Source organism: Pieris brassicae, chromosome 1 (genome assembly GCF_905147105.1).
Source record: "Pieris brassicae chromosome 1, ilPieBrab1.1, whole genome shotgun sequence".
Taxonomy (NCBI): Eukaryota; Metazoa; Arthropoda; class Insecta; order Lepidoptera; family Pieridae; genus Pieris; species Pieris brassicae.
The window spans coordinates 10,824,604-10,847,321 of record NC_059665.1 but is presented as its reverse complement, the minus strand read 5'-3'; the positions used below and the strand labels follow the sequence as shown (position 1 = coordinate 10,847,321).

Genomic DNA, 22,718 nt, shown 5'->3' with positions numbered 1-22,718 from the left:
GACATGAGCATCAGATAGGCCTTCTAAGAATCCTCATATATTTGGCCCACAAAAACTATTATTTTATTTTAAAAATACAAATAAAAATTATATATATATCATCACGCATTTTTACTGAAGGGTTAGGCAGAGACCACGGATCTCCATTTAGTACGGTCCAGCCACAGCTCTGTCGCTTCAACCAGTTTCATGACAAAATTATTTATAATAAAAATATATAAAAATACTGTTTTCAATTAATTGGCTACGTATAATTTAATGAAGTAATTCGTGTCTATGTGATATGTTTCACAGATTTTAGCTAGAATTTCTATTACTTCAAGACCTAGACCATTGAACACATAAGGGCAAAGTTGCAAAAGTTCACGAACAATATCGCATGACCAAACAGTTACACGCAGTATTTATTGTGCTCGCCCGCCACAACAGGATCTCCAACCCATAAGTTATTGCAACCTTGAAAGGTACATGCTAAACACGGTATCTTGGACCTAGACACGTTGTTAGATAGAAATCTTTCACAATACACAACCAAAAAATCTCCAACCGATTTTGGCATACGGGAATTTTCATACTTTTGAGGTTTGCAGACGGTTATTTGTCTTTTACATGTTTATTATCTCTATCATCACTGTTCAGCTTATCTATATACTGTAAAGATTAGCTTATGCAGTCAGCTGAATGCGCATGTCTTTGACTGGCATGGCTTCCAACCGGCGTTCCTTATAAAGAAGGTCCTTATAATTTCTACACTTCCCTTTGCCCTTATAAGTAATCTTCTGTGATCAATTAAGATTTTTTAAATTCTTGTTTTAAATCTACCCGCTTATGTTTCTTTTAACCACCTTAAAGAAAACAGGAGACTAAATGAAAGTCCCAATTGCATACATTAGACTGCTTTTGCGGCAAAAGGATTCGTTGAAACCATTTTCCCACTTGAACAAAATAGTTCTAAAAATGAAAGCTTTCGGAGATTATATCAAATTTCATAACTCAGTCTGTTAATCTATTTTCGATCCAATTAGATCATCGATAAAGTAAATTTATATACTTTGCCATAATGAAGATTTAGCGCTCGTTATTTTCTGTAACAAAGCTGGTCGCCAGATAATCGGCTCTCAGGTAGCCAGTGTCATTTTTTTGCGTCCAGCAATTACGTTCTTTTTGTTTGCTATATGATTACTCTTCAAGCGCTTTTGTTTATTGGTATCTTTTATATCAAGTTTCGTTCGTACATTAGTGGGAACAATTAAATTAATGATTGTGTGCGACAGTAGAAATATATATTTGTATTGCTATCCCTAAACTAGTACTTTAAATGGTAAATCACAGTGTAATCTGGTCTGAAAATCTGTCAATCTGTTATTTGTAGAACTTAACATTATTGATGGCGACGAAGTTACTAACATAAGTTTGGGCATCTTCACATATTATACTCCACTATACGGCAGATCATCCTCATTAAGCAAAAATCAAATATTTCTTAATTTACTGGTGGGACCGATAGAACTGGAAAGAATCTTCGCCGTGTTCCTGTAAATGTTCAGTTCTTTACACAAAATATTTATTTTTCCGACTCCGTTTTTCTTTTGCTGTGTAATACTGACTTATCGATATAGCTCTTTATATAGAATTCTAGACTATCAAGATTCACACGGGGGTTTATTATAGGCATAACGCACAGTGCAAGCACCCTCAATGCGAGGTCAAAGTGTGGGTGTATTCGTGCGCCGCCCACGCCTCAAAATACAGGTTCGGTTGGAAAGGTTTTGTCTGCATTTCTTGGAACTTGCTACCATTGTATTTGAATTTCGCTGATATCAACGACCATATAGCATCTTTAATATTCAATTCCTATATAAGAATTTTATAAGTCTTCGTTCAAAAGTCGCTGTACTAAGATATGCTTAATGGAAATTACATTACTGTAGATAAAACTTTTCGTGGCGTGTGTAAATTATTTTTTCAGTCGATGACCAGAACAATCCATTCTTTTAACTAGATTGCTGACAGTATTAAATATAATTGTGATGAAAATGCTTTAAATAGTTTCTGGAATTCGTATTTAGCTTTTAGGGAAGTATGACACGAGGAAAATCTAATCAAATTAATTACATCAACGCCATTAAGGAAAAATCTTTTTTAAATTAAAATCACACCACAGCTTCCGTTAGTTTTCATAATGGGAACAATTATGATTTAAATTATTATATTATGATTCACGATTACGGCAATCGTTAATCTTAGCTTAGTATCTTTTTGGCAGATAATTGTAGTCCAGTAGTTATTCCCTAGTAGGAACATAAGAATATTTGAATATAATAGTCATTTCGCCAGAAATCGTCTAATATGCTATGGAGTGATGGTAACAGATTAATAATTTGAAAAAGGGCAAAAGGAAATGAGATTGACATGGGTTTCTAAATGTCTCGTAGGCGAGAGAATTACGTTAAAATCATTAATGATCAAACATTTATGTCCCAGAACATAAACAAGGCAATTAACACCGAACTTGATTGTGGGACACGGTTATTTGATACCCTGTTATTTTAATGCATTTTGGAAATTTCAATATTTATAATTAGTCCAATGTTTACGACTGTGGTCAATATGTTCTTGTCTTTAGACTTATCCTCAATAAATGTGACGTATGTTTAATCATATAAGTATACAATGTTGATTAGTATTTTCGTAATGGTCGTATTGGAATCAAAAGACGTTGATCAGCTAGATCGTGGTGGTTGAATTTCTGAGTATCATGCACTTAATATTTCTTAACGCCAATTAATTCTAAGTACAAAGAAATATGAGGCCATGATACCTAAACAAACGGAACGACACGTCTACTTTCATACATTTCTCTTGTGTCGCATTCATTCTTGTGATGTCAAAAAGAGATGGATGTATGTATAGCCTGACTGACATATGAATCAGTGATAAATTTGAAGACGTGTACGATTTATACTTCGCTATGAAGCTTGTCGTGTTCCTCCTTGCATTTTTGAACGTTTAAGCATTTTTCTTTGACCAAATATTTTAAAGGCAATTTTTTTAATAAATACGATTAATTTTAAATTGCTACAACGCATATTTTAATCAGCAGTAAAGATAGATAAGACAGTAACTCAGAAGCTGTAAATCTCAATTTAATGGTAATGTTCAACTCCCGGTCTCCCTCATCTTTAATTACCTAACCCATAAATAAGCACATAAAAATCCCAGTAAAGCAAAGGTGCGCGGGCGCATGTCACATGGTCGTGTTGTACGTATCTGCGTTATTTATTGGCGACGTCCGGCCGCGATAGTGTTCGCCTACCTACAGCTAGTACATTGGTAGCGGACTTTAATAAGCCTTTAGATTAAATTGCATTTATTCAATATATGGCTCTCGACTTTATTGGTATATGCACTTTTATGGTTAGAAATATGTAAACAGTTTTTACATGTTTTATCGGGCACAACGTATGTGTGATCTGTCGTACATACCATACATAGTGATATAAAGGGTGGTGTACGTCAAGGTTCAATATTTAGGCTCTTTTTTTCCCAAAGTATAATATAATCCATCAGATAGAACTCCTTGCATAAGTTGACTCAACTGATTTTATTTTATAGTCAATAAATATTTTAATCTAATATATATATATTTAAATAAAATCAAATTCTAATCTAATTTTATTTGTTTCAGTTGCACATCAAGATACGCGGGTGAATTCTGCCAGCATTTGAACCCTTGTCACAGCGAGTCAAGTCCTCGTTGTCAAAATGGGGGCTCTTGCAGAGTGAGACCTGGGGCTAGCGGGGGTCCTCCATCTTTCGCCTGCGATTGTCCCTTGGGGTTCAGTGCGTCTTTGTGCGAGATTCGCGTACCAGCAGCCTGTGATTCAGCGCCATGTCTAAATGGAGCAACGTGTCGGCTGACTTCACTGTATAGCTATGAATGTGATTGCCCGCCCGGGTATACAGGTAAGACATGAATTGATTCAAGTATCACGTTACTTGTTAAATTGTTCTTAATGATACCTTATACACGTTTTTTTATTTATAACACTACTCCCCTGCCTCACATTTTCTCCAAAATAAAAACAGGTACATTTTATTAATATCACTAGTTCGCAATGGCGGGCTACGCGTCGCGACATACGCCCCGGTCTTTCGGTTTTGTTTGCCGCCTTTAAATATTTACCTTATATACGTTAGTGGTATAAGGTGCAAGCATAGCTTTCATTGGCAACATTGTCCTTTTGAAAAAGCATTTTTACTAAAAGTCTTTCAATAATTATATTATCATTTACTAGTTTTAGAACGTTAATCAAATTTGAATGTTGTTTCAAGAGTTCAACCAGTTTTTATGTTTCATGTTAGTCGTATTTCACAAACATGAGATTTTGACTTAATATACGAATTAGTTAGCCTCTATATTAAACAGATTTCGTATAATTTTTATCACCTTCGTTTCTTTATGCCAAGTGAAGTATTTCAATAAATACGTATTTCTATAATGATTCATTTACTATATCCTGATTCATACCGTTGATATTGTTTCATTCATTGTCATTACATTGTTTTATGTACTAATAAATATAAGTACATAATCAATGTTGTAATGCACTAACAATTCAATTATTGACGTAACTTCCGCTAAAGGTTACTAAATAGTTATATAAAATATATTGGAGAAATATTATTACAATTTACAGAGCATACCTTAAATTATAAAAAAAAATAACTCGACTGAAAGTAACTCGTGTTCGAGTTTTTACCAGGTCCATAGTTCCTTTTGCTGTGAAAAAATATTTTCTCAGTAGAGCAGACATGCTCCATGTAGCACTGAAAGAGCGTCAACAAAATCATAAGTTCACTAATTATTACTCAACTATATAAATCGGTTTTAAAATTATGCTTATCTCCTTTGAAAAGTTTCTCACCCTTCCGTTGTAATCGTTGAAACTGGAGCTGTTTTTTGGAGCAGTGCCTTATACGGTTGATTAAGCAAGATTGATAAAATTTCGATAAATACATAAAATTATTAAACTGCCAGTGACATCATATATTTTAATTTTTTTGAGAATAAATAGGTTATGGTGATCGCGCTTAAAAAAACCAGTAGCGCTACAACTTTCTAGGTCTAGGCTCTAGAATTCTGTCTGTGAATCGGGATCACTTATTTTTCTTAATAGACGAGTAGGGAAACCCGGCGTGGTTTCCCTACTCGTCTATATTATACGTATATATTAAACGTTTCGGCTCTAAAGCATGGTTTTCTTGCGCTGTTTTCATTCACCGTACGAGCAAGTGTTGAATACCCATATACACCATTGGTACAGCCGGGAATCGAATTTACGACCTAACGCTAATTAGGCTTAATAAACATTTAGTGGAGAATTTTTGAAATCGATACAGGATTGCTTAAATTTCATACAAAAACCTCCTTATAATAATATTGATGAAAAATCTCCGTAAATAAGCTAATAAGTCATAGGCCGACCAATATCTATGAGAATGCTATTATCTTGTCATATAAAGATTAATTGAAGCCTGCCCCCACGGCTTCAACTGGTTTCATATGACCTGGGTAAATCGAAATAATTTCGATTTACTAGAAAATGCTTCCGTAGCTGTAACTGCCTGGAACCAGAAGCCTCGAAGTTTTCTTTTGTTTATGTAAGCGGTAAAAAATTCTATACATATTTTGAAGATGTATTATTCAAAGTAGTGTTTCAGGGAATCATATTTGAGATAAGATCATCTGTGTTCGCCTAATAGCTTCATCGTGCGACTCTCATCCCTGAGGTCGTACATTCGAGCCCCGGCTGTGCACCAATGGACTCTCTGTTTATGTGCGCATTTCACTTTCGCTCGAACCCAAAAAGTCGATGGCGAGTGTCACAGGAGGCTGATCACCTACTTTCCTATTAGATTGACAAATGACATGACAGATACAGAAATACGAGGCTCAGTTTTAAAAAGGTTAAAACTGTTTTTATTATTTAAAGAAACAACACTGATACATTTGAGATTTCTTAAATCTGTAGAAAAACTACTCGTAAGTAATACCACTCGTAAAAATTACACATGGTATTAGTTTTATTTTAACGTGGCTAAGACTACATTGGAACTTTAATTAATGTTACGTTTCTATAATCCCGGTTTATAGTAAAATTACTTTAATCCACATACTAGCGATGAAAGTTAAGTGTGATTATTGTAATCAGAATTTTTGTGTAAATTTACTTAATGACAATATTTTACATTCCTCAATTCCATTTGCTTAAATCTGATAAGTTAATACCACCTATAATCTCAATAAGACATTAGATTCATTTAATTTAAGACTACCGACTGAATTACCGACACTTAATATATTATAAAATTGTCTTTTCTTACACATTTAGAATTATTCTGTCTTTTCTTGTACTCGGTACTTTTTTAGCAATATTCTGTGTTGAAAAAGTTGTTCTGTTTATTTGTTCTGTTGTCTGTTTCTGAACTGATTTTGATAACTTATTATACTTTATAGGTGAGTTAAGTTAAAAAAATAACGCACTTGTTGTGTGCGTTTAGCATGGACTAAGTTCGATTCTAAATAAAATATATCGAAGAACTGAAACATTTCTCTCCTTTTAATGGATTTCGTCCGCTCACACTTATTAAAGAGTATAAGAGAGGCTGAAATCTATCTAGGCTCTCATATTCCCATGCTTTGAAGACCGAAAACGTAGCGAGTCTCCTGGAATTGAGAGTTTCCTGGCGCATCACAACATTAGGCGAGCCTCCTGCCAGTTTGCCCCAAGTTCTATAAAAAATATAATACGCATTACCCTCTTTAAAAAACAAAAATGATATATAGAACCGCCAGTAACGCAATACGGTGCATCAGCCTCATGCTGCGTTCAAACAAAATATGTGAAGCAAAAGCATACAAAAAATAGGGTTACGCGTTGTACACTTAACACATTCCTCGACTAATATATTTGCTTATCAATTAATGCGATCAGACAGACTTGCACAAACATTGAAGCTGCGTACCACTAATTGTTTGAGCACAGTGCGGTTGACACAGTATGGCAAGAGGAATTACACTCGGCTGAAAGAATGTTACGGTTGATTTGGCCCTTATTACAAGGAAGGGGCGGCTAGTATCGACAAACTGGTGATGGCAGGAAAAGTTTGGGTCGATCGCCTAGCCATCCATAATGCCCTGATGCCAGCGCAGCATATAGCAGTGTGAAGGCAGAAAGTTGACGTCTCGGTTAGGGCTTTTGAGCATGTTCACGTTCAGTTATAAATACGAAGTTTAAATTTTTGTTTGCAATACTTTTATAATTAAAGGATTTAAATTATTAGACTTATCTATAAGTTAATATGTACTTTATGTTCTAGTAAACATAGCATATGTCTATTACTTTGTTTGTAACTAAGTCACTTTATTTATTTTAATTAAATATACTAGGTACTTTTATAGTGTTGCAACTAAATTAACATCTACTAAATTTGGTTGTAACGTTATTATTAACTTGGGACTTATTTATTTAAGTATTCTAAACGTGTATGTACAAAGTTATACAAGAAAATTTGACTCCACAAACACATACATATCAATTGTATTAGAACATAGGCAAGCTAGCAAGGGAAACAATCAAATACGCAACCACAAAACAAAAAAAAAACATAAATAAAATACCTATTAACATGTTTTCTGGAAAAGAAAATCTTTGGGACGTATTATTTTAGTTCTTGCGTTTATAATACAATAACTGAATACAGACTGTGCCCCATATTTGTCTGGTTACTCATGCCAATTTAATGATGACGAATTCAGTGCGCGCATTGATATCAATCTCAATTTCATTAATTTATTTTGACGTTTTGGTATAGAAGAGACAACTTCGTTTTCTTACATCTTGTGCTGTCTCTAAAAGTTTTTTCCTATCTACTTTTTCCCCCGTGCCATAGTGTTAGGAGACTTTTATCCATCTCTTATATTTTCGTGCTAAAACTATGCTTAAACTAAAATTGGCGTCTCGCGAGATACGCCCTGACATCAGTAATATTTTTTACAATAATTATGGGCGAGCCGAGCAATTGCTTGCGAGACACGTTCTTGTTTGCCTCTAATTTTGTCGCAGAACCGTTCCAGGCACGGTCTGGATAAAACTTTACCACGCGCTACAATCTAACAATGATTTATTTACGACGAATCAAGCTTTTCATTATTTTCATCATTATCCTCATAAACAGTATCATTAACGTAGTAATTTACAATTAATTTGACACTAATTTCCGAACTTTCATTTTGTCATTAAGGCAGCCAATGACAGATTCGATTGCGTTTAATGGATATCATTTCTAATCATACAGTTGACATTTTGTCGATAAACTTTCTTTTATATTATGATTAAGTTGAATGGATATTTATAATCCCTTGTAAAACGACTAAACGATTGTTTTGTCGTTTTCGTTCATTCGCATTTTGATTTTCCATTTTTATTTTGTATGGTATTACAACTCCAGAGATTATTTGCTGTCTTGATTTGTAATGGAATTAAATAAAACAAACAAACCTGTTTTTTCCAAAACAAAACGAAAGCAAACATACGTTGCTTCCAGCGTGATAGAAAGAAATATTTTTTTAATTAATTTTGATTTAGATTAAGAAATACAGTGAGGTTCGTATAAAATATCAGTATGTCTGTCAGTTAACAAATTATAAGGAAATGTTATGCAACTATTTAAAATTGACAAGTAACTACGTATACGGGTATGAATTTGAATTGTAAATTATGTGAACTAATATATATATGTTGAACCTATTTGGTCGGCCTGTCGACTTTAAATAAATAACAAATAAAAAATATTTTTATAAAAATATCTAAAATAGACTTACAAGTAAATTACGGCGTCAAAGTGCGACTCTCTGAGGTCGTAGGTTCGATCACCGCCTGTGCACCAATTGATTTCCTTCCTATTCGCTCGAACGGTGAAGGAAAACATCGTGATGAAAATGTCGACGGCGTGTGTCAGGCACAGGAGGCTGATCACCTACTTGCTTATTAGATTGAAAAACGATCATAAAACAAATTTAGAAATCTGAGGCCCAATTAGGGTTGTAGCGCCACTGAGACATTCAGGAACTCAGGAAATTCAGCGGCGGTTAAATAGGCACCCCCTGGAGAGGCATGCCGTTTTATAGGCTGCATCTCAGTCATCTCTATTTCGGTATAAAAAAAACATTAAATAAAAGTAAAAATTTTATTGTTTGTAAAATATAAATAAAAACAAAACGCCCACAGCTTATATGACTTTAGTGCTCCCAATAACCTATTTATAAGAAAATTCATGGTGCAATCAAGTTTACGATATTTTAATTAAAAAAAAAATCACTAACTTACCTACGTCAATTAATTTAAATTGCTGATTATGTGAACTGTAAAAACAAATGTTACGGCCTTTTGTTTCTACCCCATAAACAAGCGTGTGAAATAAATATACTTGAGATTGATTATTTTGACATTGATTTAGTTATTTATGACATGCAAGAAGTTAGGGATGATTAGGACATGTAAATATGTAATTTGTTTATGACAGACATCAAACCATACAAGTATATTTAATAGTTTTTTTAAATCACTTTTTCATTGGTTGCCATAGCAACGACTATATAATAATGTGCAGATTATATATATAATTAGAAATTATGATCGTAAATTCTAAATGTAAAATCAATGTCGAAATTTTCAAGACTTTCAATTCTCTGCATTTTCAGGTGAAGAGTGCTCCCACGAAGACCACTGTGCATCGCAACCCTGTCGAAACGGAGGCCGTTGCGTTGCTGACAATACAACGGAGGCTGGGTATTCCTGTGTCTGCCCACCTGGCTTCACCGGCTCGCGGTGTACTGAAGACGTGGTCGAATGTTCCAGCGGCCCTGGCCCCTGTCACCATGGGCGATGCTTCAATACTCACGGGTCATATACGTGTGTTTGTGAGCCGGGGTATACGGGAAGAGACTGTGATGCTGAATATGTTCCTTGTGAACCGTCACCATGTCTGCACGGAGGGAGATGCACGCCGTTGGATCAACTAAGATATGAGTGCGACTGTCCTTCTGGTATGTAAAGCTTTCTTTATATTATAAATAGGGGGAAAAGCTCTTTTTGAAAATATGATGTTATCATATAAATTACCACGATCTTTTAGATAATAAAGCCTTTTTTACATCCATATCCTTAACATCCATTTTAGTGTTTACTTATATGTTAGTCGGTTGAGAGTTTGGACCTCTTGGGTAGAGGCCTCCTCCAATCCTAGATGTCTCTATCTTTGCCAATAGTCTGCCAATCCTTTCCTGATATTTACATCACCCCACCTTGAAAGCCTTTCCACTCTTTGTTTCGGGTCTTTCATTGTGTGGTCTGTAATATCTATCTGTTGTCTAGGTATCGTGTTACTTGTGTACTTAAGAGTTCTTTGTTTAATCCATGCAATGTAAAAACAATATTTCTTGTAAATTGTATCTGTTGTGAAATGCGTTGTTGGCAATTATCCTTGTTTTGTTTACACAAGTAAGTTTTTATTGCTAAATTTGTTGCGTACAAGAAATTGTGTCACCTTGTAATTATATATTTCCATACATAGATCAGAGTAGATTACCTGTCGCCTTATAAGCTTGTTGTTAACAGAGATTAATTTGTTTTACTTATGAGGTATATTTCCAATAAAATGACCAGACAATAATAAATTAGGTTATACTATTTTAAGGTACATGGTCGAACTAAGTAATATTCGTAATACGATTTTATACATCCATATATGATTGTTCAAATTGTAAGCATTGTTGGCCAAGTGGCTTCAGCGTGCGACTCTCATTCCTGAGGACGTAAGTTCGATGACTGTGCACCAATGGGCTTCCGTTATATGTGCGTGTTTAATATTAGCTTGAACGGTGAAGGAAAACATCGTGAGCAAATCGGCTTTACTTAGACCCAAAAAAACTGTCAGGCACAGGAGACACCTTCATACCAATGAGATGATAAATGATCATGAAACAGATACCGAAATCTGAGCCCCAGACCAAAAAAGGTTGTAGCGCCACAGATTTATTTTTTACGCGATTGTTAACAGTTAGTACGTCTAGTGTCTCTAAAACATCGTGAGGTAACGAAAAGATTTAAAGAGACGTAACAATCTGCCCTGTGTACCAATACATTTTCGGATATGGGTGCATATCCATAGATAACCATATTTTAAGTAAGCGTAGAGGCGAATTTAAGCAAGTCCTTAGATTAATTGTATACAATTTACTTATAGCACCACCAGTTTATGTTCTAGTCTACATTATCGAAATCATATTTCTGCCTCTCTAATCTGCATATCTATAAATATGGTTATAAACTGGTCCAAAGCTTTCAAGTCGTGGTCGCCTCGGGGCGTAGGGTCAAAGAATACAGACATGCAATCTTACGTTTTGTTTTACGATTCGTGTTCATAATGGCGTGCCGCGGACGTGCGAATAATGATGTCCTAGATATTAATTTTATATTTATTGTGACACGCGAGGTGGGCCTAGATTTGACATTTACGTGTACAGCTCCCGAATTGGAAGAACCACTTAAATTCTAACTACTGAGTCGCTTTTTTATATGTGATCTTTAAATATTAACAACCTTTAACATTTATGGACTCTGTTGAGAAATTGCGACATTTTCCCGAAAATATATATTTTGTATCTATTTCGTTATTACCCTGATATATCTTGTACTTGTACGATCACGAGGCTCACGTGATGTTAAGTGATATCGCCGCCCATGGACACTTACATTGACAGAAGGCTCGCAAATTCGTTGCCGGCCTTTTAAGAATTGGTATATATACCGGCAAACTTCTTAAGCATTAAACAAGGGAGTGGGGAAAGTTTGCGCATCGTACACAGCGCGGGACACAAACGTCAACTGATTAACCAATCACGCGATTGACAAGTCTCCTCCCCCCCCCCCAAACTGCTGTTGTTTTCTGGATTTCGTTACTATATCTCAAGGCAGAAGTAATGGTAAATAATCTTTGACCTGTTGCAAAATCGAGGCATTAAAATATGTGAGAGAAATAAACATTACGAATCCCATAATTACTTAGACTCAGCCCGCGGCGCCACTTACCGATAACTAGGTGTGCTTATTTATTTTTATTGACGTGCCAAGTATATATGTCTTGTTCGTAATAGATAAAAATTTTAAAATTCTTGCTGAGAGCACAATTTTCGTTTTGAATATGATGATGTGTCGATACAACCACAAAAGATGGCGGAAAACGGCAAAAATATTGTTCCCTTTGAAGTAGTGACTTCCGTCATTACCGGCCGAAGGCCGTGCACATATAAAATATTTAAGTTGACGCCTGATGGACAATACTGATGAACCCAGAGCGAGGAAAATAAAAAGTACACAGAATGCAAACTTTTTAATGTACGTTAAGATATTGCAACTACTCTATACTTGTGGGTTATATTAATTACGCCGTTAATGTATGTAAAAAATATGTATCAAGTAATCATACAGTTAACATAAATTAATATAACATAAAACAATAACTAACCTTAATATATTATAACTATAATATATTATTAAAAGGAGTCCCTTTAGGCAAGGTTACAAAGATACTGGCAGTGTACCCCCTTTGAATACCTAGACTAATTCTTTGGTAGCCAGCTCTTTGGTTTTCTGTGATGACGACTAACCTTTTTGTTATTTCCTTAAAAGCCTTATGGCACTAGGACCCCATAGACCAATGGTCTTGACACCGAATCGGACAAAATCATATTCGGAGTCTAGAATTTATTAATTAATTCGCCGTTAATTATATGTGAATGTTGTGAACTATGTACTAAATTCTTTTTTAATTTCTCTAGTATTTCATGTGTATTATCGATTGACTTGAGTTAAGAATATAATTAAGGCTTAGTATTAATACTAAAAAATTGTGTATCAATGTACTCCGAACAGTACATTGCCATACCGTACTTAAACTAGAACTTAAGATTTTGACTACTGGATTAAGAATACCAGTTTTAATTACAAAAGTGTTCAAATGTTTATGTTCACAATTCTTCTATACGTAATTAAAATAGTTTTAGGGGAAGTGTTCTGTTTTATGATTGATTTAGTGCAAGGTTTTTGATCTGGGCCACTTAGATACTAAAGTGGTAATTGGTATGAGATGTTAATATGGGAATATTTCTGTTTAAATTTAGTAGTGACTCATAGTTATTATAACTCAGCATATGTTGACAGGGAGGTATTTCTTCTAACATTATTTTATGATGTGAACTTTTATGTTTCATAACTTTCAATCCAATGTTTATTTACCTTGATTTAGTATTTGTTCAATAATTCTACTATTAATACTTTTTTGAATTTCAACAATTCGACTTAAGCAAATTCGTGTCACAGAAAACGAATTCTACAGTTATATGCAGGATATTTTCGGGTCTAATTGCAAAGGAAAACTGGCGCTACAAAGGCTTTTTAGGTCTTCAGATTTCTGTATCTGTTTCATGATCATTTGTCAATATAATAGGCCTCCTGTGCCTGTCACACTCCGACTTTCTGGGTCTAAGCCAAGCCGGTTTCCTCACGATGTTTTCCATCACCGTTCGACCGAATATTAAATGCGCACATAGAAAGAATGTCCATTGTTGCAAAGCTGGGGATTGAACCTACGACCTCAGGGAGAGTCGCACGATGAAGCCACTAGGCCAACGCTGATCTAAAAGTTTTATGCAAGTCTAAATTGCGTAGTTGGAATAACTTCCAAGATGTCTGGTATATCTCAAACGCGTATAAGCCATGAATTACAAGAGAGAGCATGACCTTTGACTTGCCAAAATGATCCAAAAAATACAATCAACTTGCTTAAGACTTTATTATAATGACCGAGAGTCTAAATTCCTTTGAAGTATGATTTAATTTGAGACATTATTTCCTTGATGAGACGATTTTCAACAGTTATTATATGTAATGAAATAACACTTAAATTGTGCAATTTTGTAATATCTTAATAGGCAATTTATATTGATTTCAAAAGTCGTATGGCTTAGTGGTTTCGCTAAGGAATTGTTATCGGATTCGATTCCTGTGACGTTATACCTGATTCATAGTGACGAACTACGATTTAAAAAAGGGACAGGTTGCATGGCACAACAATAAATTTTCGTATATTAATTTTATTTACTCGACGTGAGAAATGTGTGGGTTACAACTCTCACAGTATGTTAATCGATTCAGACTGTCCAAACGTTTGCATAGATAAATGTTGAGCCATTTTGCATAAACTTTGTATAGAATCAATGTGGACTTAGGACGAGTATCTTCATCAATATATGTTCAGCGGGTTACGGTAAATTTATGGACATACAATTATCATTGAGTATGATATGCTGGTAAGCCGTAATTCGCGAGAATTGTGATTTCCTTATGTCAAAATCGATTTCATTTTTGACATATTCGAGTCTTCGAGATGTTTCCCCTCAAGAAAGGAAATTTTTAAGATCACTATATGGGTGCTGTATTTAAATACCAGTCGCTACGAAAATTCAAAAGTTGTCTCCTTCCATTTAGATAACAGATTATGCAAATATTTTTTTTGTTCCAAATACAAAAAGCGATTAATTATCATAATGACATTTACGCCTCTATGCACTTGTCAGCGTAATTATCTAACCAGCAGTCAGTGTATGCTTAAATTCGTTTCGAGTCAGACTTTATTTGATTAGCTTGTTGTCCAAGTCTCCTAAAGCTTTAATAAAGTGCTTAACCTACATAATTAATAATTAAAAATTGATAAATATTAAATTTAAACAAATTTAAAATATTTCGGTCCCTGTGCTGAGATACTATTCGTTGAGCGAGTAACGCACCAGCTCTGGGGTCTCTATCTACCAGGCGCTACCCTGGAGTCGCTACTCCGAAGAGAACAAAAAAAGACTTATATTTGAGCCGTTAATTATTTTTTTCATTATTAATTATTTCGGGATGTCCTCGATAGTACAGTTTTGAAAATTACAATAAATTTATAAAGGGCGTGGCCGTTTTGGAAATGATTTAATTATTGTTAAGGCTTTTCGGAACCTTATCCAGGTGACATAATTGATTTGATGAATTAAACTTTTAACAAAGTAATTTTGCTTACAGAATATATTAACTAAAATAGCGCCCCATCGCAATCTGTCAAAACATATTTTGTCAAGTATTTTTACAATCTTAAACGCCACATGACGTCATTCAGGCGCCGATGGATTTAAAGCGTAACACATGTGTTCGTGGGAACTTCTCTGTTAGTTTTGTCAGTTAATTAGTACTTCGTAGGCTAATGAATGGACCAGATTAAGTGAAAGTGTATGTAAGGGGCATAGGCATATTTTTCTTGGCGATTTCATGTGTTATTGATAGATATTAAGTACTTTGGTTGAGATAAAATACTACCAGCTTCCGTAGATTTTAATTATTACGACGGAATCTGTCTCTCGAACAAAAATCGCTACGTTTTAGTCAATTTACGTAAACCAATAAAGAATTATACACCAGAACCTTCCTTAAGAATCAGACACAGAATGGATACATTGGTGTGAACCGTTTTGTGGGATTTCAGGTTTCTCATGGACATACAGACAGATAAACGCGGGATAAAGATGTTTTAAGGAAGCAATAATATGGTTTTAAAAATCCTGCGTGTTACTGCATGGCCTTTGTAGTAGTATACTTCGCCTGAAATTTTGAAAAGAGATATTAGAATATCTTTATATTTAGTTCTTGACGTTTCTAAAACTAGAGTAAGAGCTGCTTCTAATGCAGAATCCTACAAAAAGTACACACGAAATTAATTGCGAATATTGTTACAGGTTACCGTGGGCAGAACTGCGAGATTGATATTGACGACTGCCCGGGACATTTGTGCCAAAACGGCGCAACGTGTCTCGATGGACTGAACTCGTACACCTGCGAATGTCCACCAACGTTTTCTGGGACACTGTGCGAGACCGACGTGGACGAGTGTGCTTTGAGGTAAGATAATTTTCGAATCTTCTCGATTACAGTTCAGCGTTTACGCTGCGGTATACGTATCAGTTTACACAGAGAGTTTTTTAGCATTGTTAGCTTGCTCTAAATTTCCATAACTTAAACTAATACGATCCGTAAATAACCTCGCCTTGTTCACTAACTTCTAAAACGCATTATAAAAAGACAATTTATAAAGCATTATATAAAATAGAAAATGTAATAACACTATTATGTTTTAGAGATTTTTGCGTTCCGCCAAATTCAACCAACACTAAATAATTTAAATTAAATTATTTCAGTCCTAAATGTTTTTTAGAAAAATCTTACATCAGACTTAGATCACAAGTGTTCTCACAATGTAAAAGGAATCGAATGGGATAATTACATCCATCTGGTGTTTTTTACATCTATTGGGTGTTAATTACTAAATAAGTCGTCAAGAGGTCGACGCTCGCCCGCTGTCTGGCTATTCTCAGGTCGTTGTACTTTTTGAGGGATTACTTCTTAACAGTCATGTACATTTTGTGCCTTAGTGACTTGGAGGTATTGTATTGAGTTCCCCGATGTTTTTTGTACATACAAACCTTACCTTGAAAATGTAATAATGAAACACATGCATATCTTTATTTCATTAATAAAAAATACAATCCTGTCCTATTGGTGACCCAAAATCGACACAAAAACCAATGATTTTTTTTTACACACGACACAAAAAACTAACATAACTAACTACAAAAAGCACGAATAATAGAACTTTTGCTACACAACGGACATCCTAACCGTGGTTCAAAAATATTTTTTGTAGCTTAGTGATGGCTTGGAGGTCTTGATTTGAATTCCTCGCAAGAACAGAGGCATTAATATGTTTACCTCGTGGCTGGACTACAATGAAAAGCTTACATCTCTAGTTCATTTCCTAATTTTAAAGCTCGGAATACTACTTTACATAATTTTCCAGAGGAAGTATCATCAGTTTTTCTAATAAGTTTCTCATCAAAATAGATGTCCCGATTCCCGCGTGTGAATGAATTCGTTTTTGCGTCGTTAGAAGAAAATTAACGTTACGTTTCTCTTTATTACAGTAAAAAGTTAATAACGTATTTATCAAGATACTGTAAGCCTGTAGTCTGTAATATTGTTTCGCCGGGTATCGAACGGACATTAGGGACAAGTGTCATATAGCGGTCGGCAGATGTGTTATTCTATGTGTTGGACTATTTCTTTAAAGTAAATTATTATTTATATTATTTATTTCTGTAAATTAATTTAAACTAAAAAGGGTATTAAACAGGAGACAGGATAACGAAACCATACTATCAGAAGATGTTGTTTTAAAACATATTTCAAGGGAAATAAGGTTTCACTTCCGAAGTAAAGTTCTCAGGCGTATCTACAACTACATCCGAAACGTCTGGTTATACAAATTATTATTCAATTACGATGGAAAGCCTTTCTATAAAATGATAGTACATCATTTTAAATCAGAAAGCGTTATGCAAACCGTTTCGTTTCGAATCTATAAAAAAGTAAGTTTGTATTACTGATTCTTTAATTTGGATGTGTGCCTAGGTTTTAGGGTTAAAATCAGAGTCTATACTTACTGCTAAGTATTATATAAGTAAGCCCATGGCCTGTTGTGAAACTCGTACTGATAAACAATCCAGTAGTTAGAGAATAAACATTAAATCAATATGAAAACTTAAGTCCATAGGATATTGTCACTGCCACCTACCAAGTCCGTGTAAATTCTCCTATTGCTTATTAATATTTCCAAAATTTCCATACAGGACCGCCGGGCTTAAAGATGATTTACATGTTCCAATCAATATCCAACCTTATTTTCAAAGCATTAGAGTTTGAAATTTAGAATGGATAAACTGGAAAGCTCTGCATTTTACATCGTAATAACCTGTCTTTGTATTTTGAATTCTATTCTTATAGCGTAAAAAAGCTTTTACAATGCATTTTCGTGAGCCTATAATCAATGAAATTTGAACCAAATCTTGTTTGAATATGGTACAGTTTTCGTTGAAGACTATCTTATGGGATAGTGTCATCTAATCCCACGAAGAGATAATGCATATCGAGTTACTATTATTTTTATATTTTTTATGTTATGCGACCATTGGTGTGTGAGCGTGAACATACTGCTTTGAAATACTTGATTATGAAGATATGGTCAAAGATAAAATATGCTTAAAATTGATAATAATTATAATTAATTCGAATACTGAAATTATATTGAGCAGGAACTCACTTGGTGAGCAAAGCCTGGGAAATATACAGATTATATTAGTAAAGAGTCGACCAGCGTCCGATCTACACACTTGCCGTCTAGGCTTCTACATTTTTTTTGCCGTCCCAACTAACTTCTGCTATTGATTATTCTTTTCTATCTTCTATATTGATTTGTACATCATGCTCATCATGGCATCTTTCAGTTATCAGTATGTGAACTACGGGAGCTTTGTGTCAGTTCCTAGCTTATTCTTACTCACGATTTATTTATTAACACTTCGTAGCGAACAGAAATACACACTTGACATAATTTAATGACAAGAATGGCAACTGGCGGCGTTATAGCTTTTGAGCGATCTCTTCCAACGAGAGAAAAACAACATAAAATTTGATAAAGCAAAAATTCATAAGACAAACAAACCGAATGGAACGAAATAAAGCAATTAAACAGTGAACATACAAAATAAAAAGTGCACATGAATCACCATAATTTTAGATCAGTTTCTACTTTTTAAGTAAGTTATTTTTCTACTGAGGCAAAAATTTTGTGCCAAATTTGCTGCTCCCATTCAGCCTGTTGGTAACTGTGCTACTGGTGTAAGCGTTTAGTATGCTTAAATCGTGTGCTAGTACTTAGGTGCCGTTCGAGTATTACGTAAGTTGATTTACTGCAATTTATCCCCCCTCTTGGGAGCAAAAGTAAGCAAATCTCTAAAAAATAATAGTATATAAATGTAATTTTTTTTTGTTGAAAACGAAATGCATCCTGCATTTCGTTTTCAAGCAAAGATAATGTGTGGGTAAAAAAGTAAATGACAGTTGACGTAATCACAAAAAAAGAAAAACAAAACCCCCTGCCCCTAAAGTGCTTACGTAATACTTGAACGGCCTCTTAGAGCTTCGGCGGTACACAGCACTTACACATTACGCATACTAACATTTTTCTATACATACAAATTCTTTAACGTACATTTAAGATAGTCCATGTTTATTCATGAATATATTTTATTAATTAGTATAGATAACCCATCTCAGTAGCTCGTAATGGTGTTTTGATAAGTTCAATGCGGTAGCGTTGGCAGCACTATCGTTGACTCTAATTTAAATTTAAAAGCTCGTTAACTGAGGATCCCTTAATAACCATTCAAATACTATTATATTGCTTCTGATGAGAGTACGTTTTTGGTTTCTATGAGACGATAAAATGTTTAGTCGTTTATTATCTCATGCTTAGTAATAATATCTTCTTTATATGCATATAATTATACTGTATGTCTAATGATTGATTTGAATGATTTTTTATTGTATGCATTTGGCGTCCAGGATAGTTTTGATTCACAAATCAGACCGTCGGATAGCGTTGCAGTCGGTATCTAGGTTATATCTATGCAGCATATAAACAGCTGGCATATATATACATCTTCAGTGCATGTGCTCGTTATTAAACTCCTATGAAACTCCTTTATAAAATGTTTGTGTATTGAAGCGGAGTCGAGAATGATTTACATTATTAGTTTTTTTTGTATGTACGAATTACAGGACGTCTGTCGGATCCGCTAGTTTCATATATATTTTAAAAAGCGGAGTTAGGCAGATAAATATATATCCACCGTAATTATCGTATATTTAGAACATTAGATTAATACTTAAACTGTACATTAAGACCTCGTGGCTAAGTCTAAGTAAAGGGATTGTGAAGCCGATCGCCATAATACTAAACTAACAAATTACAATTTGCTTCTGGTGAATTGTTAGGAATCGAATAATCTATAAAATAGTTGTGGAGCCGTTAGAGAGGTTTCTGTAGCCATTAGCTGTTGTCGTGATCTAGTTAAATGCGCAGGCGATGATAAAGATTTAATAAACCATTTCGAAACACTTTTCTTAAACTTCGTTATTCATTTTTAAATCCTAAAACAGCATGTATGCTTACACAAGATGCTTATACAAGAAAATATGACTTCACAAATTTTACACACTCATAACATAAAGCAAGGAAAAAATTAAACACAAGCAACCTCATTAATAGATTTACGGTAAGTAGAAAGTTTGTTGTAAAATATATCAATGTTTTTATTAAGCCGTAGGTACGTAGCAGAAGTTCTAGTAACTCTAGGATTACAAAGATATATTCGTTCGCCGCTATTTTATAAAGAAATGTAATCATAGTTCAAACACATCTTCATTACACAATCAATCTCATGTCGGCTAGAACCGGTAGCGCATTCAATTTGAACTCATCCCAGACATTAATCAATATCCCAGAGACTTGACCGACTTGATTGAATGGCTAAACATTGTCTATACAGAGCTGAGTATAATTATATCTCTCTTCAGTCGGTACCTCATGCCTCAGCGTCGTGGACATCAAAGAAACATCTGGAGTTGACTATCTGTTTCCACGGGTTTTCGTCCAGCGCCATTCTTATACTGTGTTTTGAGGATGATGAGTCATTGCCTTCTGTGTTACCAACGAGGAAAATGTAAAATTTTAAAATTAAAAACGTTTATGTTATATGTGTTTAATGGCAATACCCATAAAATTGCAGTTTACCCATCATATTTATTTTTTTCCCTTAATAAGGCTGCCTGGAAGAGATCGCTTGTTAGCGATAAGGCTGCCCGTTGTATTCCTTATAATTTTTTTGTATTATGTTATTTGTTTTAGTATAAATGTATCGAGTGTGAATAAATAAATATAATATTTTTTTTAATGATTTATGGTTTAAAAGTAAATATTTTTCTCATAATTTAACTCAATAAATACATTTAGGTTACAGAATATACTACATGTTAACTGTAGACCATATACATGCGCAAACGCTGTCAGTAGTCTTAATAAATTACTTGCGCAGTAATAACTTTTGTTTATTGACTTTAAACCGCTCAACTTTCTACACATTCTATTTGTAATTAGAAATATCTATAAACAAAATTTTCAAACTATTCTTTGCTGTCATTGTCATTTCGTTGACGCTACAATGTAGTCTCAAGGATTCGGTACAAGTCTTAAAAAATCCATATATCTTCTACATTCGGATGCACATAAATGTTCTTCAACATCTAACATGTCTATACTATTCTATATCCATAATATAACGGGTAAAATGTTTGATAAATAAGCAGCAACGCTCCTAATTTTTATTCAAGTATAAACCCGTAGCGGTAAAATTCAAAGAAAGCCTTACAAATGATACTTCTTACGTCGCTCAAATGCATGATTAATGATAGACTGATGACCAACTTCCGTATTTCAACGCCCTTTTCAAGTTTTTCCAATGCAATAGTGCATTAGTTCTTAGAACGACCAGCAAGTATTTCCTTTTTATGGAAGTGTTCGATGTTCTAAATTTGAAAGATAACGGCATAAATTAGAATTTTGAATAAAGAACAAAAATCAATCTGTAATTCTAACACTTGTTGATTACAATAGAAGTTAATATTTTTTATAAAAAAATCCTTTTACTGTAAATAGCAAAATTACTTCAAAACGCCAATTTTTTTTAAAGGTTAAATTTGAGGTGACGAAAAATTTGAATTAAGAACAAAAATCAAATTGTAATTATAATACTTGTTGATTACAATATATACTTATATATATTCGAATGACTAGTTATATAATATATACATAATTGACTGTAAACAGTGAAATTATTACATAACACCTATATAATTGACTTATCTTATTGATCTTATTACAGATGTGTAAAACAATATATTTTGAAAGTCGACAATTTATAGTTGGTAACGCTGTATTTACGAGCGTTGAGCCTATTTAGAATATTAAATTGCATACATTAAGTATGTGGCATAAGATATGGCGATAACAAATTGTTTAAAAAGAATTGTTAACGTAACATCACTCCAGAACAATCGATCAATAATATTTTATGTGTAAAGTGTACTATAATCTACTGTATATTTGTTTGATCGTCTTATTCTAATCCTTTATCAAGAACGTACAATTATGGACCGCTAAAATCATTCAACGTCAAACTATGAAACAAGGAGATATTTTTTTAAAATTCTGTTTAAAACGCTTCAGCTCTTAACTTGTAAATAATATGTGGCGTATTAAAGCGAATAGTCACGTTTGATTTACAGCTTCTTTGAAGTAACATATTTATCGTGTTTTCTAAGTGTTTGGTGGTAAGTAACGTAAATCATTGTTGGGATCTTTATTAGGTGAATTTATAAGTAATGTCCCAAGTATATATAATAATAACTTTATTCCTGACAAAAGGGTTGTGACAAAATTCATCTATCGCTAGTCCCTATACTAGGGAGTCCATGTGCTGTGAACTAGATAACAATTATTACATTGTACACGTTTAAAATATTTTTTATTTAATATGCGTGAATGTGTGAGTGTGTAGCTGAGAGTTGTTATGATCGTGTGTCTGTGTTAGTATTTGGAACCTCAAAGTC

The 22,718-nt window shown here is 34.0% G+C and overlaps 1 protein-coding gene across 3 annotated transcripts in view; it reads left to right on the top strand.

The window, feature by feature from the left end:
- The window catches only part of LOC123716581 (neurogenic locus Notch protein), a 114,719-nt gene that overhangs the window by 66,317 nt on the left and 25,684 nt on the right, over nt 1–22,718 (top strand). For all 3 annotated transcript variants that reach the window (XM_045672406.1, XM_045672415.1, XM_045672398.1), the window contains exons 3-5: nt 3,689–3,966; nt 9,767–10,111; nt 15,893–16,055. In XM_045672406.1, the coding sequence (XP_045528362.1) occupies nt 3,689–3,966; nt 9,767–10,111; nt 15,893–16,055 (786 nt within the window). The remainder of the gene's footprint in view (nt 1–3,688; nt 3,967–9,766; nt 10,112–15,892; nt 16,056–22,718) is intronic.